This window comes from Silene latifolia, chromosome 1 (assembly GCF_048544455.1).
Source record: "Silene latifolia isolate original U9 population chromosome 1, ASM4854445v1, whole genome shotgun sequence".
In the NCBI taxonomy this organism is placed as follows: domain Eukaryota; kingdom Viridiplantae; phylum Streptophyta; class Magnoliopsida; order Caryophyllales; family Caryophyllaceae; genus Silene; species Silene latifolia.
Genome location: NC_133526.1, coordinates 5822646 through 5847114, shown reverse-complemented (window position 1 = coordinate 5847114; position 24469 = coordinate 5822646). Strand labels below are relative to the sequence as shown.

General features: G+C 36.5%; 6 protein-coding genes across 6 annotated transcripts; 1 reads left to right on the top strand and 5 right to left on the bottom strand.

Annotated features, from left to right (window-relative positions):
* Positions 1-644: 644 nt before the first annotated feature.
* On the bottom strand, positions 645-4521 carry LOC141630800 (uncharacterized). Its single transcript, XM_074443567.1, has 2 exons — positions 2893-4521; positions 645-1964 (listed from the first exon to the last, which is right to left on the bottom strand). The coding sequence occupies exons 1-2, from the start codon at positions 4519-4521 to the stop codon at positions 645-647; spliced, it is 2949 nt and encodes a 982-aa protein (XP_074299668.1).
* Positions 4522-5656: 1135 nt separating this feature from the next.
* Positions 5657-6817, bottom strand: LOC141630743 (F-box/kelch-repeat protein At3g23880-like). The gene has a single exon (XM_074443518.1). It carries the CDS (start codon positions 6815-6817, stop codon positions 5657-5659), a length of 1161 nt encoding a protein of 386 aa, XP_074299619.1.
* A 2843-nt stretch (positions 6818-9660) lies between these two features.
* Positions 9661-11370, top strand: LOC141630672 (soluble inorganic pyrophosphatase PPA1-like; the record flags this gene model as incomplete). Its single annotated transcript, XM_074443467.1, has 5 exons — positions 9661-9719; positions 9803-9812; positions 10810-10996; positions 11092-11173; positions 11261-11370. Coding segments are annotated over 5 exons (381 nt in total), but the record flags the coding sequence as incomplete, so codon positions are not given.
* A 5002-nt stretch (positions 11371-16372) lies between these two features.
* LOC141630531 (F-box/kelch-repeat protein At3g23880-like) lies at positions 16373-17530 on the bottom strand. Its single transcript, XM_074443353.1, has one exon. It carries the CDS (start codon positions 17528-17530, stop codon positions 16373-16375), a length of 1158 nt encoding a protein of 385 aa, XP_074299454.1.
* Positions 17531-19279: 1749 nt separating this feature from the next.
* On the bottom strand, positions 19280-20011 carry LOC141630473 (F-box protein CPR1-like). Its single transcript, XM_074443299.1, has one exon. It carries the CDS (start codon positions 20009-20011, stop codon positions 19280-19282), a length of 732 nt encoding a protein of 243 aa, XP_074299400.1.
* Positions 20012-21375: 1364 nt separating this feature from the next.
* LOC141630409 (F-box/kelch-repeat protein At3g06240-like) lies at positions 21376-22071 on the bottom strand. The gene has a single exon (XM_074443250.1). The coding sequence runs from the start codon at positions 22069-22071 to the stop codon at positions 21376-21378; it is 696 nt and encodes a 231-aa protein (XP_074299351.1).
* Positions 22072-24469: the final 2398 nt, after the last annotated feature.

The following is a 24469-nucleotide window of genomic DNA, read 5'->3' as shown; positions in this document are numbered from 1 at the left end:
TATCATCCCCCCGCAAGTTGGCGTGTGGAGATTCGAGACACCCAACTTGGACAGAAGATCTTCAAAGGAAGCACGGCCGAGAGCCTTGGTTAAAATATCTGCTAATTGTGCCTTTGTATGAACGTAAGTAGGAGCGATAACTCCTTTTTGAATTTCATCCCGAATAAAGTGGCAGTCAACTTCAATGTGCTTAGTACGCTCGTGAAAAACCGGATTCCGAGCTATGTGAAGTGCGGATTTGTTGTCGCATTGAAGTTGAATAACAGTAGGGTGCGAGATACCGAGACTTTGGAGTAGGCCTTTGAGCCATTTTAGTTCACAAACTGTAAATGCGATGGCTCGGTATTCGGCTTCGGCGGAGGACTTGGAGACGGTTGCTTGTTTCTTAGTCTTCCAAGATATAGGAGATGAGCCCAGGAAGACGATATATGCGGAGAGGGACCTACGGCTAGTAGGACATGTTGCATAGTCCGCATCGCAATAAGCGTTGAGTCGTAAATCGCAATCAGAGCGTAGAAGGATACCTTGGCCCGGAGAATTCTTTATATAGCGAACAACATTTAAGGCTGCGGCCCAATGCTCGGTGGTTGGAGCATTCATGAATTGTGGAAGAATATGGACAAAGTATGTCAATTCGGGTCTCGTTATAGTAAGATAGACAAGGCGTCCAACGAGACGTCGGTATGGCTGTGGATCGTGCATAAGGTCGGCCTTAGCTTTGATAGGGCAAGGCGATGATTTTGTTCCATAGGAGTAGGTGTCGGTTTTGTACCAAGTAGCCCGGTTTCATTTAAGATGTCGAGAGCATATTTTCGTTGAGACACAAATAAACCGGTTGGGTTGTGGGCAATTTCAAGACCAAGGAAGTATTTGAGATGGCCGAGATCTTTCATGTGAAAACAGTGACTTAAGTAGGTCTTAAATTTGACGATAAAGTCAGTGTTGTTACCACAAATAACCAAGTCATCAACATAGACTAAGACATGTACCTCAGTGTCGGACCGGGAGATGGAAAAGAGCGAGTGATCGTAAGGACATTGTGAAAACCCATATTTAAGGAGAGCGGAAGCAAGCTTTGCATACCAACATCGAGGTGCTTGTCGGAGACCATATAAAGATTTTCGAAGGCGACAAACTTTTCCTTTGGCCGAGTGAGGAAAACCCGGGGGCGGTTTCATATACACTTCTTCATCGAGGTCTCCGTGAAGGAAGGCGTTATGGACATCCATTTGATGGAGGACCCATTGTTTTGCAGCGGCAATAGCCAGAAGAGTACGAACCGTGACGAGCTTGACAGTTGGGGCAAAAGTTTCATTATAATCGACCCCTTCAATTTGGCGATTACCCATAATGACTAGACGAGCTTTATAGCGCTCTATTGATCCGTATGCATTGTACTTAATTTTATAGACCCATTTGGACCCAATAGCCTTTTTGTTGGGAGGTAAATCTTCGAGAGTCCAAGTATTGTTCTTCTCAAGGGCATCGAGTTCATGTCTCATGGCCTCGCGCCATTCTGGAACCTGCACAACATCTTTAAAGAAACTAGGCTCGTGATTTTTGGTCACGGCCGACAAGAAGACTTTATGGTTAGGTGAAAACTTTGCATAATTAAGATAATGAGAGATTGGAAAAGCCGTACCAGAAGACGATGATGTGGTGGTGAGAGCATGTAACGAGGGGCGCGGTTTAGATACGATGAAATCGTTGAGATTGGTATTTGGAATTTTAAGACGATGACCGCGTCCAAGAATAGGAGGTGCCGTGAGGTCAGGGGCACTAGTAGTGTCGATGGTCGGGGTAGGGTCCACGGTTGTGGGTGGCGGTTCGGTGGTTTGAGGGGGTGATTTGTCACCGTGAGATGAGGGCGGTGGGGATATCGTGGAGGGTTCTTGGGTGGTGTTTTGTATAGATGGCGTTGAGGGTGAGATGAGGAGAGTAGTGTCGATGTTGTTGTTGGGCTCCTGTAGAAAAGAAGAGTCAGGGGTATCATGGATATGTAGGTGTTGAAAAGGGAATTCGGTCTCAACAAAAATTACGTCTCGTGACTCGAAGTATGACCCGGAATCTAAATCATAAAGGCGCCACCCTTTCTTATCAAACGGATAGCCAATAAAAATACATTTCCGGGTTTTGGAAGCGAATTTATCATGAGACCGGTTCAAGGACTTGGCGTAAGCCAAACAACCAAAATTTTTTATGTTTTCAAAAGGAGGAGGTTTGTTAAAGAGAGCTTCATAAGGAGTTTTACCGTGTAGGAGACGTGTCGGAGTGCGATTTATTAGGTAAACGGCACTCAAAACGCATTCTCCCCAAAAATATAAGGGTAGATGAGCTTGAAAAAGGAGAGCGCGAGCAACATTTAAAATATGGCGATGTTTACGTTCGACGCGCCCGTTTTGTTGGGGCGTGTCAACGTTGGAATGTTGGAAAAGAATGCCTTGGGTTTTGAAAAAAAGGTATTAGGGGACGGAATTCGGTACCATTGTCGGTACGTAAAATTTTGATTTTCTTTTCAAATTGTCTTTCGATCATGGAAAAAAAATTTAATATTGTTTGTGTTGTATCGCTTTTATTGCGTAAAAGATAGACCCAGGTAGAGCGTGAAAAATCGTCTACTATAGTTAAAAAATGCCGTGATCCACAAGAGGCGTTTTCGGAATATGGGCCCCAAAGGTCACAATGTATAATATCAAAAGGAGAAGTAGCATGACTGTTACTTAAATGAAAATGTTCGCGAGTTTGTTTCGCGCGTAAACAAATATCACAAGTTTTGCTATGAAAAGTTTTATTAGTTTTAGATGCATGAAAAAAAGGTAAAAAACGAGAGATGTCGAAAGAAGGATGCCCCAACCGTCGGTGCCAAAGTTCCATGGGATTTCCCGTGCCAACCATGTATGCATGTGCCTTATCATCGCGGACACCTTTAAGGTAGTAGAGCCCCTCGTGTTGCTCACCCGCACCAATCACAGTCTTCGAGGTACGGTCCTGAATAAGACACAAGTTATAAGAAAATTGAATCGTGAGACTAGTATCAATTAATAGACTAGAAACAGAGAGGAGATTACAGTGTAGATTGGCGGCGTATAAAACATTACGTAAAATTAGACGAGATGAAAGACGAATGTCACCACTTTGTGTAGCAACCGTAAGATCCCCATTCGGGAGTCCAACAGACAAGGGAGAGATTATTTTAAGATTCGAAAAATGTGAGAGGCATCCCGACATGTGGTGGGATGCACCCGTGTCGATAATCCAAGTAAAAGGAGAAGAAAAATTACCATTAAGCCGGGCTGTTTCCATATCGTTTTTGCGGGCCTGAAGTAACTTACCTAATTCTTCCAGTGCACTTGGTGTAAGAGCATTCAAGTCAAGTTTGTCAAACTGTGAGAGAGGCTGCTGAGATGATGACGGCACGGAAGCACCCGCGGCAGCCGTAACAGGAGGTTGGGAAGGGGTAGAAACTATGTGTGCCTTGGGTGATGAGACTGAAGTCCCCTGTTTTGTGCGAGTAGAAGAACCCGCAGTTCGTGGGTCGGGAACGAAGACTGCATTACTCAGGTCAGTAGCATTGGGATCAACATAGATACGGGGACGGGGACGATCACCCCACCATTCGGGATAATTTCCCGTCACTTGGAAACAAAACTTCAAGCTATGGCCGGATTTCTTACAAGCTATGCAATAATATTTAGAGGGTTCATTGCGACGGTCACGCCCCCCACCCCCGGACTGCCGTGGTCCCTGGTTAACACGGGCAGCATACGCCATTACATCAGGCGTGTTGTCGGTTTTAGTAATTGATAAATTTCGAACCCCTTCATCTTGCAATAAATGATTGTAAATAAGATCTAAAGAGGGAAGAGGATTGATACCGATAATTTGTGATCTAGCATTCGAAAAACGTTCATCAAGACCCATCAAGAAATCACGTACTCGTTTTCGTTCCCTGCGAGCAGCGATGATGGTGAGCCAATTGCAATTACACGGATTGCAAGCACAGGACGGAAGAGTGTCATGCTCGAGAATCGCGTCCCATATAGTTGTCATCCTGCCATAATATTCCATAAGCGATTCATTCGCGCCTTGAGGACAAGCCAACAACTCGGCCTGCAACTGATAAATTCGTGCTTCGTTAGTCTGACAAAACCGATTTTTGATGTCGGTCCAAACTAATTTTGCCTCAGGTCGTAAAGATATTTGTCTGCGTAAGTCGGGTGTAAGTGTATTGTAAATCCACATAGTCACGAGTGCGTTAGAGGAGCACCATGACCCGTGATCGCTGGAAGTTTCAGACGGTTTCGAGATTGAGCCGTCAATATATCCCAGTTTTCCCTTCGCCATAAGTGCGAGTTGGAAAGTCCGAGACCATTCATCATAGTTTCTGCCATTAAACGTAATCGGGGTAATACTCGCGCCTGTGTGTTCCACATGGACCATAGAGTAAGATTGAGATTTGGATTGATCAAGAATTTGAGATGAAAGAACGTCGTCAGACGTAGACGAGGCTGTGTTTGTCATTTGAACGAGGGTTTTGTTTTTTTTTTTTTTTTCGAAAAAGACAGAGAATATGGCAAAAAAATAAAAATTACACTGATACCATGTTAAACAATGTGGTAAATAGAATAAGATTGTGGTAATATTGAGATCATTAGCTTAATAATAGAGTTGGAATTGTGTCTAATTACATTGTGTATGCTAGCTATATATACAAAGGAATAAGCTAAACTAGGAAGGAAAATATATAGACAATTATGTGCATAATTAGGGTGATTTGTTTGGCTGAATATGAGGAGAGCCAACGGCTCTTTCCTTGGCAGCTAACGGCTCTTTGGAGCTGCTTATCAGCCTTGGACGCTAGGCGCTAGTGAGCTACTTTGATTGATGCGCGGATTAGACTAGGAGCTTTCAAATCGTACTGAAAGATAACACTGAAGATGGAGTTATCGACATTATCAACAAGTGAGTGTGCCGTGCCTGCAGGAATCTCTCTTTTCTTGTTTTTAACTTTCAATCTCGACATCTCGTGCTAGAATCTGTAGAGTTTTTAGCATATGTTCATTATTTTTTAACTTAGCTAAGAGTATGAGATACAAAATTAATGGCATAGGAAACTCAAATTCACTATAGTATGACTTATGAGGCTTTGTATATGAAACTTGTTAACGACAACATCACAATCCTCGATAGTCGATAATATGGGAGGTCGGATGTACAAATCTAGTGTTTCTTCGTTAAATTTTTTTCTTATCTGAAAAAAATTCTCAGCATCCGTCACTGTTGCGGTCTAATCTTGCTAAATGCAAGAACAAAGCAGTCATTATTCCAAACTTGTTCACATACATAGTTTTAAATATCGGCTGAAATATAATGTGGCCGAATACATAAATCATTAATGAGTCGACATTGGCTGCAATAGCGAAACAACTGAGATGAAACGCAAACAAGTCCCAAACTGAGAACAAAGCAATCATTATTCCAAACTTGTTCACATACATAGTTTACTTTTTAAGAGAAGAAAACATTTATTCTTGGATAAAAATATACTCCTTTCGTCTCATTCATTTGTAAAAGTTAACAAACAAGTGAGACGGAAAGCGTACAAGGTAAACGAGTGACCACATGATTTTTATGAGAAAACAAAATTGAAATTATATTAAGCTCCATCCTCAAGTTGTTGCAATTTAGTTAAGGAGCAACCTCCTGGAATCGCAACGAGGCTTGCAATACAAAGCTCGTATGATTCTCTGTCCCTCGGCATTGTCTCTGCTAGTTTAAATGGTGTCCTTGTGTTATCTCGTTGATCATACCAAAACAGTTGAGGTCTTTTGCTGCGAAAATATTTAATAAGTAGAAGACGGTGTCCATCCTTTGAACGAGCAATTAGATGACGCATGTATAAGTCTCTAGGAATAGTAAACATCTTGTTCCACGAACCATGTTCCTCCATCATCCAAAACTCATTTGATCTAACACGAATATCACCAATATGTAAGTATAACAATCCATTCAACTTCTCAAGTTGTACAATATAATGAAACTTAGAAAGTTGAACCGGCGGTATACTTAGGTCATCTCTCCATTTCTCAGAAACGACATCATAACGAGCAATTCGATAATCTTTGGTGAGGTCTCCTATCTCTGAAGAAACAACAAGATAATGTAGCATATTATTGTTTCCGTATATTGCTTCGCTATTGATTGTCCAATTTCTTCCGGTTGGAACACGGGTAGGGGTGGAGGAACCGCTCCATAAATCAGTGTTTAAGCTGTATGTACACACATATTTGTTAGTCACTCCCAAACTACGACTAGTAACTACGATCTTATAGTCGTCGTGTACACTATCGTAACCAAAACCACATGATAAACTTTGCGTCCATTTCTTCTCCATTGAAGGAAGGATTGATTTGAACGTACGAGTTGTAGGGTTGCATATAAGGAATCTGCTAAACCCGTAATTGGCATATTCACTATTCCACCTAATTTTGAAGCAAACCAAGCCATTGCAAGAGCCTACAAAATATACAGAATCACCATCGTCTACGGTATCCATAGGCCAATTAAATTTTGTCGCTTTAACAGGCTGATAAAGATCATCAACGCCATAAAGGGTATTACCAGTAATCCAGAGAAGCATACAATCGTGTTGCGAGTTGGGTTCGAGGGACTTGTTAAGATGGAGTTTAATGAAGGTGGGGCTGTTGATAAGATTGTACCACTCTTTGCATACGCACTTGAACTGTAGGATGGATATAGTCGGTAACCAGACAAGTATCTCGAAAATCAGGTCTAATGGTATTCGAGGGGCTGCCATTACAACTGTATAGGGTTATTAAATTTTGAGATTCTTAATTAAACACAAGCTGTAGCAGTAGAAATTTTATTTAATTTAGGAAGGTGATTGATTGATGTTAGGATTCTAATTATATTTATGGTAGACGAGAGGTTAACAAAAGTTTATTGTCTTTCCATAACTCCATAAGCAGTGGCGTATCTAGAAATTGTAGACCAGAATGCAAAAATTCAACAAAACTTATAGCATCGAGTTAGTGCCGGCTTTTAGATTGCGATAAGGAAAGAGTCTACGTATAAAAAATTGACTAGAATTAAATGTGTCCAATGGGCACGTGATAAAGACTTATCTAAATCTAAAATATTTGTCCTAATTAATATATTCTCTCTCTTAGAAATTAGAATACTTCCTCGCCCAATCAGAGGAAAATAAGGAAGGGATGATCGTAATTAAGACAATTTAGGAAATTTGAAAAACTTAATGAAATAATTAAGATTAACCTATGCCTAAACTATTTATTATCATGTGCCTATTGGACACATTTTTAGAAAAATCCATAAATTTATATACTCATTTAGAAGAGTCATTATTTTAACCACTGACCCAAAAAATTTAAAGCCGAATTTTGGTGTTGTTTGGCCCGACTTTTAGAAGTGCTTTTCTACCTAATAAGCACAAGCTAGACCAAACAATCAATTTTGAAGAAGTTAAAATAACTTCTTTTAAGTCCAAAAGTCAATTTTGAGAGCCAGAGGTAGAAACACAATTCATGGACTATACAACCAGTTGTATATGTTGTACGGTGTAGAATCTGAGCTTTGTGATAAAGTATCTGAGCTTTATGTTAAGGAATATGAGCTTTATTAGAAAATATTGAACTCATCCATTTACACATTAAAAACATGAATTTTGAATTAGCTCAGAAAGAATACATATAAGCTCGAATTCTTATACCTTGGTTGTACAATGTTTATGGTACAACTGGATGTATAATCCTATTTGTGGTAGAAACACCAATTTGGTGCTTCTAGCTTTATTTTTATTTTTATTTTAAAGATTTTTAATGCATAAATGACAAATTGTATGTTGTAAACATGTAAAAATAAAATAAAATTAATACTTATTAATTCATATTTTTCATTCTCTATAAATTGAGACCCATCTTGATATACTTTTCAACAAAAAATTTCATTTTTCATCCGCTTATGTAAAAAGTTTTTGTTGAGAAATCTATTTTTATAAAATGTTAGGGCAAACACCAACAATTTTATCAAGAAATAGCTTATTAAAAAAACTCATATCTAAAAGTAAAAACAGTTTTCCCCAAACATGCCTTATATATTACCTGTTACAAATAGTTATATTGAATGCAAATAGGCCCGCAATTATACAAAACAACTAATAGTCGACTATGATGGTTGATTTTGAGATGAACTGACAAAATAAAATTTAGAGTCAATTAATAATTACACCCTTATATAAACCACTTTTCTAAACTTACTAGCTACCTTATAAAAAAAGTTCAAAAATTACTACCTTACAAAGCATATCATATATCATATCCTATTCATTAAAAGAACAACCACAGTGCTGAGTTGTCAGCACGTGGTTGTTCGTTGACTTTTCAAAGCAAATTTAACTCCCTCATTTTCAGGAGCCACTAACTATTCCTCATTTAGTTAGAGTCTTTTGATTTAATTTATGTAACTAGTTTTAAACCCGTGCAAAATTGCACGGGTATGTATTTGGGCCGGTATTTTTTTTTTTTTTGATGACGAGGGGGTTGAGTCCCCCCCGGGCCCATGCATTCCCGCACCACCACATGGACCATGTAAGCCACCCCCTTCGGGGGCTGCAGTGGCCAAGTGATCATCGCCCCAGCTGGTAGTCGAACCTGAGACCTCTCAACTCCTGCATTTCTGCAAGCTTCAAGGTTTAACCCAGCTACCACTGGACTAACACCACTTGGTTATTTGGGCCGGTATTAATGTTTTTGGATGTATTTTTTTTTTTTTTTTTTGCATTTCTATTGTACTTATCTAGTTGGTCTGAATCAACGATCTACATAATTAATGTTTAAATTAGTTACAAATACGTGTTCACATGCAATGGTTTAAGAGGAAATAACAAATGATATTTAAAAAAAAAAAATATATCGTACTATCTAGTATTATTTCATAGTATTTTTTCTAAGACGGAATTTGTCGCATGTTTGTATACCCGGAATTCTGGAGAAATAAATACATTGCACACTAATGGGTCCCACCATAACATGTATTTAAAAAAAAAACTGAATTAATGACGTGGCACGCCCTGGATTGAGTATTGTCTTCTTAATTAATAAAGATAAGATTAGGTAATTATGTAATATACATCGTTTACAAATACAAAAATAAAAATAACAATTTACATATAATAAAAATTACAGCAGTATTATTAAATATTATTACAATTACAAATTACAAATTCGTAACCATTCAGAATAAATACATAATTTCGTATTCTAATTTCGGCATACATCATCCAAAAAACATCTCAGCCGTATGTTCCATGTTTATAAATTTGAAAATAATTTAAGGTCAAACTTATAAAATATTATATACTAAGCCTTAAATTTTAGTATGCAATATAATTTAAGTCATTACTTACATTATTTACATTAAATTCCAATAATCTCAATATAATATATATAATAAATAATAATAATAATAATATAAAATTACATATTATAATAATAAAATAATAAAATAAATATCCCTCAGATCTGGATAGAGAGCCAATCATCATCGGGAAATACTTGGAGCAAAAAATACGGCAACTACCATCAAAACAACAACCCGTTTTCGAACTTATAAAATATTATATACTATGGTTTTATTCCTCGAACATTGTGTGAAGACGATGATCCCATGGATGTCTTAGGGTAAGATTATTGGTAGTCTTGAGATAAGACTTTGGTAAGTCTTAAGACAAGGCTCACTCAAGACTACCAATAATCTATAAAAGTCTTAACAAAGTCTTAAGTTGAGTCTTGGAAATCCAAGACTCAACTTAAAACTTTGTGTGAGTCTTGACCCCACATTCCAAAGAAATTATCCAATAAATGGATCACATGTGTCATTTCTTTTTGTTATTTTTTGTTTTTACGTTGTAAAAAAAAGAAGTGAAATAGAAAAGTAGAGTCTGAGGTGAGTCTGACTGATAATGTATAAAATCTGAGATGAGTTTGAGATGAGTCTGAGCAATAAAAAAATAATAAAAATTGGTGGAAAGTTGATGTGGCAGAGTCTTAAGACTTTGGTGAGTCTGACTGATAATCTCACCCTTAGTCCTTATGCAGGTATAAGCATTGATGCTTGAGTTCTGTGGTAGCCTGTCTTTAAAAGAAGCATTGAAACGAAAATCACAAAAGTTGTGATTAGACTCCTTAACTTTTGTCAGTTGTGAAATTAAGCCATAAGTTATAAATGTAGTAATTAGATCCTATAACTTTGAGAAAAGGTAAAATCCAACTCAATTTCTCTTTTAAACTTAAATCATATCATTAAATCATTTTATATATAAGTTCATTGAACACTAAATAACTATTAACATTTTAAAAGTATTTATTTAATTATTAACATAATTTTTAGAATATTTTTAATATTTTTTACTAATTTTATTATAATTCACATACATATGAGAGTACATTTACAAGTTTTCAATTTTATTTAATTCATTCAAAATATTTGTTTCCAACAATGTGTAATAAATTACATACACAATTTCATATTTTTAATAAGTTTTATTGTGTACTTGTAAATTGTATTGATGAATGAAATTAATTTTTTTGATGTAATTTTGGTTGAAAATAAAAAACTGGGTGGAATTTCACTTTTTATCAAAGTTACGGGGCCTAATTACTAAATTTGTAAGTTATGGGGCTTAATCTCACAATTGGCTAAAGTTATGGGGGCTAATCACCACTTTCGGGAAACTAAAATATATGTACATTGATTTTTCGGGTTTCTCAGGAGCCAGTAATCCCGGGTTGTTTTCTCCGAGCACGGGCCATTGGTCTGATGCCTATGATCGATCAGGGTGAGAAAGACGAAAAGATCATTGCGGTTTGTGCTAACGACCCTGAAGTTATGCACTATACTGATATCAACCAACTTCCACCCCACCGTCTGGCTGAGATCAGGCGCTTTTTCGAGGACTGTATCCAATAACTACGCATTTATCTTTCAAATAAATTCATATCTCAAGTTTCGCAGTAGGTTACTCGAAAATTTTCTTAACTTATATGCTGTTAGATAAGAAAAATGAGAACAAAGAAGTCGCTATGGACGAATTTCTGCCAGCCAAGACTGCTCATGAAGCCATCCAACATTCAATGTAAGCTTATTAAATTGTCTCGACGATCTTGTTTAATAATGTTTGATATCTAATCTTTTCTTTGTTTCGATGTTGTTGAATTTTCAGGGATCTTTACGCGGAATATATCCTTCAGACGTTGAGGAGATAGGTGATGCAAGAAACTCTCACCGGTCATTCTTCTCCGTTGGTTTATGTGGTGGAGTCGGACATGTTTCTCAGAGTTGTTCGTTGAAGATTCAATGTCGTCTCATTCTCTTTTTATGTATTTTTTTCTCTGTTTTCTGGTAACAAAAATCATTATGGGTCATCCGAAAATACTCTGGCACAAGCGGGAGCCAGTCGAGCACCAGGGAAGTGATGTTTTTGGTAACAAGATTTGTATACAATTTTTTGTTTGATTTTATAAAAAAACCTCGTTTGATTACTCTCCAGTCTGCAATTCCGTGTCTAGAGTTCTAAACCAAATATAATTTTAATGCAAGAAGAATATGAGCTTCACAAAAAAAGCTTATTTTTAGAGCAAGCAAAAATGAAATTTCTTCAACAAAAAGCAAAGGCTCATTGGCTAACTGAGGGGGATACTAATTCTGCATATTTCCATGGCATCATCAAAGCTAGGAGATGCAAGAATTCTATACATCAGATCAAAGATCACAAGAATAAGGTGCATACTGAGGAGATGGGTATCCAGCAGGCCTTTTTAGAATATTATCAAATGCTCTTGGGTACCAGGACTAAAACTACCAGAATGAAACAGGCAGTGGTACTCAAGGGGAAAATCTGCAATGATGTGCACTCCCAGCACCTGCTAGCTCCTATCACCCATGCTGAAATTAAAGAGGTTTTACATCACATTCCTAATGATAAAGCCCCAGGTCCTGATGGCTACTCAAGTCAGGTTTTCAAGGATGCTTGGGACACAGTTGGGGAGGAGGTATGTCATGCTATTGCTGATTTTTTCCAGACTGGTAAACTCCTCAAACAACTCAATGCCACTAATATTACTCTCATACCCAAAGTGGATAGGCCTACTACAGTGTTGGAATATAGACCCATTGCCTGTTGTCATGTAATTTACAAATGCATATCCAAATTACTTTGCAATAGGTTGGCTCTAGTTTTACCTGATCTTATCTCTCAGAATCAGGGGGGCTTTATACAGGGCAGGAGTATAATGGAGAACATTCTCATATGTCAAGATATTGTCAGAATGTATGAGAAACATGTTGTATCCCCTAGATGTTTGATCAAGATGGATCTACAGAAGGCCTATGATACCATAGAGTGGGACTTCCTGGATCAGATGCTTTCTTTCCTTAATTTCCCTGAAGTCTTCAGAGGATGGATTATGACATGTGTCACTACTGCTACCTATTCTCTAAGTCTTAATGTAAATATGTTTGGTTTTTTTAAGGGCCAAAGAGGACTCAGGCAGGGGGATCCCCTATCCCCTCTCTTATTCACTATATGGATGGAATACTTGTCCAGATTGCTTAGTTGTTCAACTGAGAGCATGCAATTTAAGTTTCATCCTTTGTGCAAACCTATGAAGCTATCACACCTAATGTTTGCAGATGACCTACTTCTCTTTAGTAAAGGAGATGCCCCTTCTATGATCACCATCCTAAGGACCTTCTCTACTTTCTCAGCTGCTTCAGGTCTCAAAATGAGTAAAGGGAAGTCTAATGTTTATTTTAATGGAGTCCAGCAATCCCTAAAGCAAGATATCCTCCAAATATCTGGCCTAGTGGAGGGAGCCCTACCTTTTAGGTATTTAGGGGTGCCTATTAAAACTTCTAGGCTCACAGCCAAGGATTGAAGGCCTCTGGTTGATAAAATAATCAATAGAATCAGAGTTCTGGGGGCACAAAAATTGTCCTATGCTGGGAGATTGGTACTGGTAAGGGCAGTTTTTAAGACTCTTCATTGCTATTGGGCACAAATGTTTATTCTACCAAATGGGGTCATCCACAGAATTGAACAAGTGTGCAGGAATTTCTTGTGGGATGGGGGGTTGATTTTATGAGGTCACCTCCTGTGTCATGGGATAAAGTGTGTAGGCCAAAGAAAGAAGGGGGCTTAAGGCTCAAAAATGATGTTATTTGGAACAAGGCAGCAGTGGGGAAGCTAGTTTGGTGGCTTAATTCTAAGCCTGACTCTTTATGGGTCAGATGGGTTGGTCATATTTATCTGAAAGGTGCTAACTGGCAGGACTACTACCCTAAGGCTAATACATCGTGGTACTGGAGGAAGGTCTGGCAGGTCAAACTAGAGCTACAATAGGCATATCAACAGCAGTTATGGACAAATCAACATCATATGGGGTACACTGTAAGTAAGGGCTATAATTTCCTAAGAAACAGGGAAGCTGAAGTACAGTGGCATACTCTGGTGTGGAATAAATGGACTATACCGAAGCATAGCTTTATAGCATGGGTTCATCATCATGGAAACATGAATACAAAAGAAAAACTCTTCAAATTAGGGATAAATGATGATAGTACCAACTGCATCTGCGGGGGAGCTGTTGAAAACTTGGAGCATTTATTCTTTGCTTGCCCCTATAGCAAAATCGTCATTGATGCTGTCGGAAAGTGGGTTGGGACTCCCTGTCCCGAATTTAATTGGATCAATTGGCGGCTTGCGAAAACGGGTAATTATCTACATTTAGAGGTCATGGATGCAACAATCAACTTCTGTCTCTATACCATTTGGCAGCAGAGAAACAAGAGCAGGCACGGATTTACCCTTACTCGACCTATTCACACTGCCCGATTCATTGTGGATGACCTAAAAATGCGATTTCGAGGTCTGGGCAAAGGGGTTTTGGTTAGAAGAGAAGCTATGTGGCTTAAGGGGCTGCTAGGGAGAGGCGTTTAACTGAGTTGCAGGAGATCTCAGGAGAAGGATGAGGAAAGAGTGACGGGGATAGGGTTTGGACAACAAAATCTGATGTTTTGATCTGATTTTGTTGTATGTTTGCTTTTTGATGATGTTAGTCTTTGTTGGGCCGTCTTGTATGGGCTCACTGGTTGCTTTGTGACATGGGTTGATCTATAAAACCCGTGTCATTGTATGGTTACGCTTTCTTTTGATATAATACTTACATTTTATCAAAAAAAAAAAATATATATATAATTTCTTGATAATTGTGTGTGTATGATCAAACTGCTCATCAAGTTTATTTAGAAAGGACAATAATTGACATAGACAAGGATGGCGGGACAGAGGGAGTAATTGATAGATGAACCATCTCAACCAAAACCTTAAGGTGATGGTTGAAGCCCAACTATTATAAATATTCCTATTACGCTCCCTCACTCAAATGCCCGTTGGGCTTGAAGAGTGGTTAGTTGTGCACCGGCTCCCCCGTACCGTGTGCTGGGTTTCCACTTCGAGTTTTTGAGGAGTTTTGAGGTTGCCAGGATTCGAACCCGTGACCTTCGGTCACTCTAGCTCATATACCATCATAGATGAACCATCTCAACCAAAATCTTAAGGTGATGGTTGAGGCCCAACTATTATAAACGTTCCTATTAGTAATAAAATGCTAAAACCTCGTACGATCCCCGACCCTAAGGTTTCCGAAGCATATCATAACAAGGGAATCATCCTTCACCATGTGATCGCCGTCTGAGGAACCCAAACTCATCGTACACTAGATTACAACATTATATTTGGAAACTATTTTATGAAATTATAACGACGATCATCTTTCTTAAATGACCCAACCCAACTACCTCCATTTTTTTTTTGAGCATATATATATATTTTTTGACCTTATTGTTATATTTTATTTTTTTTCGTCAAAATTCAAATTTAACTAAACATATATTTAATGTTTTTGAGTTTTATTGTAATTTTTTAGAGTTTAATGTTGATACGGAAATAATGCTGGAAGTGATCAAAATGAACAGTTTGAGTGACTGTTCAATAGAACGTCCAGAAGAAGTACTGGTTTACGCTTTACTTGGCACCCAAGGAAGTGGTGTCGAGATTTATTGCCTAAAAGAAATCATATCCTAGTAAATTAGTCTTATTTTTCAGAATATTATTTCCAAGTAATTAATTTAATTATTTACAAATTAGTTTATTTCCTAGTTTTAGAATAACAGAATAAAGGAATTATTTTAGCTTTAGGAAAGTCGAGTTTAGGTAAGATTGTGATGCCAATTTCAGCATGTGTTTAGGGCATTAGGTCGGTTTCATAGCTAGTATAAATATGGTCGTTGTAATGTTCTCTAGATTATTGAATGTTGAATTGAAATAAGAAAAACCCTAGTATTTGCCGTGTGCAATTGCTGAATCGGATTGACGCGTTTGATCCAAAATTGTTCTTGCTTGACGCGTTCGGGCATTAACACGATTGCTATTCAATAGGTCTTGAATAACAATCACCATTGAACGATCTATAGGTCTAGATCGGTCAAATATCTCTTTTGTTTTGTTGTTTTGTTACAATATCAAAAACACATAAAAACCTGTTACGAATTCTCAATCAGACACTCTCAGAACCGTTCAAATCGTACCAATTCGTAAATCGGACAGTTCTCAGCACTGTTCAGTTTCGTTAATTCCGCTGCAAACTCACGAGTTCTATTCTTTGAGTAGAATTCGTATCAAATGTTTAAATGAATAAATTCATAAACTTGATAGTAAAATTTTTAAAACAAAACTCACAAATTTTATTATAATGCTCAGAAACTATAGAACTGATGGTAGTACATGAGATGTATAATCCACATACGGCATTAATAAGCACCATTGAATAAGTAGAAGACGGTGTCAACTGAGAAAACAACGGCATTGATCATACATGGGAAATTACAACTTTAAGAGTACAAGACAAATGCATACAAACATACATAATGATTCAACAATGTCTGCAATAGCGAAACAACTGAGAAAACAATGGCATTGATCATAGGCGTCAGACCAATAGCATGTGCTCGGATAAAACAACATCAGAAGTTTTAAGATTGTATCGAAAGAAGGCACCAAAGATGGAGTTATATTTCGACATCATCAACATGGGAGTGTGCTAGTAATCTCTAACAATTGTTGGATTTTTAAAATTGGAATATTTTATAAGCCCTTCAAAAATAAGCAGTAGTTTCATCATGTTAGGCTTAAATAGTGAGAGTATTGAATGGGGCTTTATATAAAAATGAAACAACATTTTGATAAATCAACAAAACAGAATAGCTAAAGACAATACTAAACTTGTTGCAATTTAGTTAAGGAGCAACCTCCTGGAATCGCAACGAGGCTTGCTATACAAAGCTCGTATGATTCTCTGTGCCTCGGCATTGTCTCTGATAGTTTAAATGGTGTCCTTGTGTTATGTCGTTGATCATACCAAAACAGTTCAGTTCTTTCACTGTAAAAATATGGAATCAGTAGAAGACGGTGTCCATCCTTAGAACGAGCAATTAGACGATGCATGTATAAGTCTCCAGAAATATCAAACATCTTGTTCCATGAACCATCATGTTCCTCCATCATCCAAAACTCACTTGAACTGACACGAAGATCAGCAACATGTAGGTATGACCATCCATTCAACTTCTCAAGTCGTACACAATGACGAAACTCTGAAACTTGAACCGGTATACTTAGGTCATCTCTCCATTTCTCAGAAACGACATCATAACGAGCAATTCGATAATCAGTAGGGAGGTCTCCTATATCAGAAGAAAGAACCAAATAATTTAGCATATTATTGTTTCCGTATATTGCTCTGCTATTGATTGTCCAATTTCTCCCGGTTGGGGTTGGAACACGGGTAGGGGTGGAGGAACCGCTCCATAAATCAGTGTTTAAGCTGTATGTAAACACATATTTGTTAGTCACTCCAAAACTACGACTAGTAACTACGATCTTATAGTCGTCGTGTACACTATCGTAACCAAAACCACATGATATGGAATTGTGCGTCCATTTCTTCTCCATTGAAGGAAGGATTGATTTGAACGTACGAGTTGTAGGGTTGTATATAAGGAAGCTGCTAACCCCGTAATTGGAATATTCACGACTCCTACTAATTTTGAAGCAAACCAAGCCATTGCAAGAGCCTACAAAATATACAGAATCACCATCGTTTACGGTATCCTTAGGCCAATTCAATTTTGTCGCTTTAACAGGCTGATAAAGATCATCAACGCCATAAAGGGTATTACTAGTAATCCAGAGAAGCATACAATCGTGTTGCGAGTTGGGTTCGAGGGACTTGTTAAGATGGAGTTTAATGAAGGTGGGACTGTTGATAAGATTGTACCAATCTTTGCATACGCACTTGAACCGTAGGATGAATACAGTCGGTAACCAGACCAGTATCTCGAAAATCAGGTCTAATGGTATTCGAGGGGCTGCCATTACAACTGTATAGGGTTATTAAAGTTTGAGATTCTTAATTAAAGACAAGCTGTAGCAGTAGAAATTTTATTTAATTTAGGAAGGTGATTGATTGATGTTAGGATTCTAATTATATTTATGGTAGACGAGAGGTTAACAAAAGTTTATTGTCTTTCCATAACTCAATAAGCAGTGGCGTATCTAGAAATTGTAGACGGGGATGCAAAAATTCAACAAAACATAAAGCATCGAGTTAGTACCAGCTTTTAGATTGCGAAAAGGAAAGAGTGTATGTATAAAAAATCGACTAGAATTAAATTTTATATACTCATTTAGAAGAGTCATTATTTTAACGACTGACCCAAAAAATTTGAAGCCGAATTTTGGTGTTGTTTGGCCCGGCTTTTAGAGGTGCTTTTCCACCTGATAAGCAAAAGTTAGGCCAAATAATCAATTTTGAAGAAGTTAAAACAACTTTTTTACGTCCAAAAGTCAATTTTGAGAGCTAGAGCCTAGAAGTAGAAACACCAATTTGGTGCTTCTAGCTTTTATTTTAATTTTTATTTTAAAGATTTTTAATGCATAAATGACAAATTGTATGTTGTAAACATGTAAAAATAAAATAAAATTAATACTTATTAATTCATATTTTTTCATCCCCCTTAAACTAAAAGAATAAGAGACCTCTAAGTTTTCCCGCCTAAATGAATTAGGCTATAAATGGGCTTCATAACATCATATATATACAACTGGGTCATCCTGATTAATTTTGACTTATGCTATAAATGGGCTTCATAATATCATATCTACAAGTGCACCATACCGATTAATTTCATACATAAATAATTCTATACCATTTTAAAAAGGGGATAATATTTTTTTTTAATTTGTATAGATATATTAATATGATATTCTTATTTTATTACATACATGAAATTGCACTAATTATATGTACAATGTGGTAGAAATATTTTTACTATTATTATTTTTAAAACTAAACATTACGGCCAAGAACATGTTTTTAGGAAATATTTTTTAATTAATTCTATTTTTCTATCTTTTGATACAAACGTACAGGTTGAGAGTATTCATAAATTGTTATGCCTTCTAAAAAGAAAAACTTATGACATATTTTTTCTTACCCTTTAACTTAATATATATCTTTGCTCCATACTATATGAAAACTTAAATTTTGGTTAATGTTTTTTAATTGTTTATATAACGGCTTTAGTAGATATAATGATATAATTAAAAACAATATTTTTTTAAAACAAAGTTAATAAAACAATTTCGGTTTCGACAATCTTATACGGAGTAAAAGTGTTGAATAATCTTTTTTCTAGCTCTTAATACAAAATATTATTAATAGTAAATTTTATAATTAAATTTCAAATGCAGTTAAATACCAATATTATAATTGTTAAATTCTCAAATATTCCTATCTAAAAAACCGCGCATTTGCGCGGAATCTCTACTAGTTATCTATAAATTGAGACCCATCTTGATATACTTTTCAACAAAAAATTTCATTTTTCATCCGCTTACATAAAAAGTTTTGTTGAGAAATCCATTTTTGTAAAATGTTAGGGCAAACACTCATTTCTAAAAGTAAAAACAGTTTTCCGCCAAACATGCCTTATATATTACCCGTTACAAATAGTTATATTGAATGCAAATAGGCCCGCAATTATGGGATGAACTGACAAAATAAAATTTAATACCATGACCACATTATTAAAAAAAAAAAATCTATGAAAGGTAAAGACAAGATTAAGGTCCATCCTCAACTTGTTGCAATTTAGTTAAGGAACAACCTCCTGGAATCGCAACAAGGCTTGCAATACAAAGCTTGAATGATCCTCCATTCCCCGGCAATAATGTATTTAGTGTGAATGGTATCCTTGTGTTATCTCGTTGATCATACCAAAAGAATTGAGGACCGTAATTGTAATAGTCGCGAATAAATAAACGATGGGATCCGTCTTTTGAAAGAGCAATTGGCAATAGTTTGTGTACAGCTTTAGGAAGATGAAACATCTTCTTCCATGAACCATACTCTTCCATCATCCAAATCTCACTTGATTCAATATCGTATTCACCAACATGTAAGTATAACCGTCCATCCAACTCTCCAAGTTCTACATCACCATTCACTTTAACCGGTAACCTTAGATCGTCTCTCCATTTCTCAGTAACAACATCAAAGCGAGCAATTTTATATTCATTGATGCGGCCTTCTGTCACAAGGGAAACAAGATAATGTAGCATATTGTTTACTAATATTGCTACGCTTTTGATGTTTGTCCAACATCGTCTCTCGGTTGAAACGCGAGTAAAGGGGGTAGGAGAGCTCCATAAACCAGTCTTCAGGCTGTATATAAACACATGCCTCTTGCCGTCATCATCCCACCAGTAACTTCTAGTCCCTACAATCTTGTAGTCGTCGTGTTCGCTATCGTAACCAAAACCATATGATGATAAATAATCAATCGTCCATTTCATCTCCGAGCTAGGAAGGATTGATTTGAAAGTACGCGTTGTAGGGTTGCATATAAGAAAGCACCTAAATTTATTATAAAACCTAGTGGTATCGTTAGGCCAATTCTGTCTTCTTGAAACTTTGAAACAAACCAAGCCATTGCAAGAGCCTATAGTACTTAGGATGTCCTCGTCTGTTACGGTATCCTTAGGCCAATTCAATTTGATCCATTTCAAGGGATCATAAATATCATCAACAATACTAATACTACGATTAGCATTACATAAAAGGATACGATTGTGTCGTGAGTCAGGTTTGAGGGATTTATTAACATGCAATATAGCGAAGAGAGGGGTGTTTATAAGATTGTACCACTCTTTGCATACGCACTTGAAGCGTAGGGCGGATTTAGCCGGTAACCAAACTAGTATTTCGAGGATAACATCTAATGGCCTACAATGAGTCGTCTTTAGACACCTCATATTTCAAAATCTTGTGTGTTTATGATTCTTAATGACACCCTAAATCTCAAAACATATGTATACAAGAGAAAGTGTAGTGAGTTTAGGAAACTGATTTTTGCTAGGATTCTAATTTCAATTGATCGAGTTTCCAAATATCATGCCGTAATCTAATGTGTTTGCCCAGCTGTTGGTAGATGATACTTCTAATCAAGACCAAAATAAAATAAAATATTAAATACTTCTTAAATTAAACGAGTGGTTGAAAATAAGTTGTTGTCTTTCCATAAGTCGAAACATCACTTTCCTTGGAGCATTCATCTGCCTTGGAGGCTAGGAGCTAGTGAGCTACTTCGATTACACCAGAATAATGTCCCGTGTACTATGATCTGCCAAAGAGGCTAGGAGGTTTGTATATGAAACTTGTTAACGATAACATCACAATCCTCGATAGTCGATAATAATAAGGGAGGTCGGATGTATAAATCTAGTGTTTCTTCGTTAAATTTTTTTTCTTATCCGAAACAAATTCTCAGCATCCTTCACTGTTGTGGTCAAACTTGCTAAATGCAAGAACAAAGCAATCATTATTCCAAAGTTGATCACATAGTAGTTTTAAATATCGGCTGAAATATAATGTGGCCGCATACATAAATCATTAATGAGTCGACATTGGCTGCAATAGCGAAACAACTGAGATCAAACCGTGACAGCCAATTCCAAGATCATCAAGCAGCAAGTCCCAAACCAAAATCTAATTTTATCACCATAAATTACTTACTTTTTAAGAAAAGAAAACATTTATTCTTGGATAAAAATATACTCCTTTCGTCTCAATCATTTGTAAAAGTTAACAAACAAGTGAGACGGAAAGCGTACAAGGTAAACGAGTGACCACATGATTTTTGTGAGAAAACAAAATTATATTAAGCTCCAGCCTCAACTTGTTGCATTTTAGTTAAAGAGCAACCTCCTGGAATCGCAACGAGGCTTGCAATACAAAGCATGTATGATCCAGTCCTTCTCGATCTCTCTAGTTTGAATGGTATCCTTGTGTTATCTCGTTGATCATACCAAAAGAATTCAGCTTTGTCATCCCACTCGTCGCGAATAAGTAAACGATGACATCCGTCCTTGGAACGAGCAATTGGACATCGCCCGAATAAATCAAGAGAAAAATGAAACATCTTCTTCCATGAACCATATTCTTCCATCATCCAAACGTCACTCGAATTAATATCATATTCACCAACATTTAAGTATAACCGTCCATCCAAATTTCCAAGTTGTACATAACCAGATACTTGAACCGGTAAACTTAGGTCGTCTTTCCATTTCTCAGAAACGATATCAAAACGAGCAATTTTATAATATTTGTGCTTATGGGTAACAAGATAGTGTAGCATATTGTTTACATATATTGCTTCGCTTTTGGTTCTCCAATTACATCTTCTGGTTGAAACGCTGGTAGGAAGGTCGGTCCAGCTCCATAAACCAGTCTTCAAGCTGTATACACACACATGTCTACTGTCATTCTCGGGCCAAATATCACTAGTTGCTACGATCTTATAGTCATCGTGTTCAATATCGTAACCAAAGCCATATGGTAAGTAAGCATCCATTCATTTCGTCTCTGATCAACCAAGTATTGATTTGAAATTGCGCGTTGTAGGGTTGCATATAAAGAAGCACCTAACTGTAAAAGACCTAGGGTTAACATCATTCCAACAACGAACGTTGAAACAAACCAAGCCATTGCAAGAGCCTACGACACGTATGATATCGCCGTGTCTTGTGGTATCCTTAGGCCAATTCAATTTGATCCATTTCAAGGGATCATAAATATCTTCAACACTAATTATACCAAGTGCATCATCACATACAAGGATACGATTGTGTCGTGAGTCGGGTTTGAGGGATTTGTTAAGTTGAAGTTTAGCGAAGAGGGGGGTGTTTATAAGATCATACCACTCTTTGCCTACGCACTTGAACCGTAGGGCGGATTTAGCCGGTAACCAGACCAGTATCTCTATGATCAGATCTAATGGTACTCGACGGTCTAACATTGCTATTCAATAGTAAGGAAATTATGTTTATACTAATTCTTAATGACACCCTAAATCTCAAAGCATATATGTATACCACAGAAAGTATAGGAAGGTGATTGTTGCTAGGATTCTAATTTCGATTGCATTTCCAAATATCATCCTATTAATCTAACTAGTATTGGTGCCCGGCTCCGCTCGGGCTACCTCTACTTACCATTAATTTTTTTTTTCATTAAATAAAATTACTTAAAGTTGAATAACTTATAAATTTATCATTAATATATTTTTTTATAACATATCCTAAAATTACGATGAAATAAATTTTGAAACAAATTCACTACTCCCGCTATTAATATTTTACTCATTAATGAAACAATAGTAATAACATTTTCCTACTTACCCGTAATAATCATTGTTACTTTCACTATTCCCGCCGTAATTATTGTTACTGTCACTACTGCTGCATTAATATTGATAATTTCACTACTCCCGCCGTAATTATTGTTACTTTCACTATTGCCGCATTAATATTGATTATTTCACTAAAACCGTTGTAGTTTCTACCACTCTCACTAATCTCGTTGATAATATTGTTACTTTTACTATTCAAATGAGTGATTACTATCATATAATTATATCCAATGTTACTACAATTCTTTTCTTTACTGACGAAATTACTTTTACTACTTAGGCATGCAATTTTAAGAGGATTATATAAATATAAATATATTACATATATGCATTAAATCAAATCAAAAGAATTATGCAATATTATATATTATGAAATCTAACTTGAATTATTTATAACCTACTTATTATATTTTTGTATGTTAAATAATTAACATCTCTATACATTCTACATCTAATAAACTATAAAGTTTAATAAAATTGCATAGATTTTAAATTTAATATATAATTTTATGATGATAATAATTAGTACCATAAGTGTGCATGTTTATACTAATTAATTATTTTATTTTAAAGAAATTGACCATCTTCTAGTATAAATATTTAGGGAAATTAAAAGGCATATTTTTTCTTTTAGTCTCCTCGAAATTGACCATATTAATAGAAATTGACCATCTTAATTAATTATTTTATTTTAAGTAAATTGACCATGTTTAGGAAAATTACCGAGCTTCTATATAATTTAATTTTAACTCAAACTATATAATATTTGCATTGAGATCCCTTAATCGGGTCCATCACACGGTGCTATTGATTTAAAACTATACAATATAATTAATTTGTATAACTTTCTTTAATTATATTGAAGTCCCTTGGTTTATGGAATTAATATATAATATTGATCGATGTGATATTTATATAACACTTTCCAAATATAATGCTGTAAAAACCCTGTAATCTAGTGTACGATGAGTTAGGCCGAGGTGGCAATCGGATTAGTTGGGTCGGGTTCGGGTCGTTATCGGGTCAGGTTATTTCGGGTCAAGTGATGTATCGGGTTTGGATCGGGTCATTATCGAGCCCTGTTCTTACGTCACTTTTTGACCATTAAATTTAGTTTTTAACCATTATTTGGTTTAGTAAATTCATTATTAAGTCAAACGTATAAATCACTATTATTTTGATAAATATTAAGTTTAATAATTGTCGAGTCATCAATTTAATTAATGAGGTCAATATCGGGTCGGGTCTAGGTCGGGTTCAGTTCATTGATTATCGAGTCGTCATCGGGTTTGGTCGGATCGGTTTCAGGTTGCAAAATTCTTATAGGTCAAATAGGGTCAGGTCAGATTTGCCGTTCTAAGTTAGGGTTCTCCCTAAGGCGATCACAGAGTGAAGGATTCTCTTATTGTTATGATACGCCTCAGAAACATTTGGATCGGACTGAAAGATGGCCCAAGCCCAATGCAGTAAGGATCATCTATCCCACTTATTGCAAAATTACATACATTGGGACACCAAATGGGACAGAGGATCCCCACTCGCCCAATGCAGATGGAGTTAT

Excerpts from the sequence above, each read along its gene's own strand:
- LOC141630473 (XM_074443299.1), bottom strand. The coding sequence starts at position 20,011 with ATGAAATGGACGATTGATTATTTATCATCATATGGTTTTGGTTACGAT.
- LOC141630743 (XM_074443518.1), bottom strand. The coding sequence starts at position 6,817 with ATGGCAGCCCCTCGAATACCATTAGACCTGATTTTCGAGATACTTGTC.
- LOC141630409 (XM_074443250.1), bottom strand. The coding sequence starts at position 22,071 with ATGGATGCTTACTTACCATATGGCTTTGGTTACGATATTGAACACGAT.
- LOC141630800 (XM_074443567.1), bottom strand. The coding sequence starts at position 4,521 with ATGACAAACACAGCCTCGTCTACGTCTGACGACGTTCTTTCATCTCAA. Across the intron at positions 1,965-2,892 it reads ATAAGGCACATGCATACATG|GAGCCCAACAACAACATCGA; the intron begins GTTGGCACGGGA and ends TCTTTTCTACAG.
- LOC141630531 (XM_074443353.1), bottom strand. The coding sequence starts at position 17,530 with ATGGCAGCCCCTCGAATACCATTAGACCTGATTTTCGAGATACTGGTC.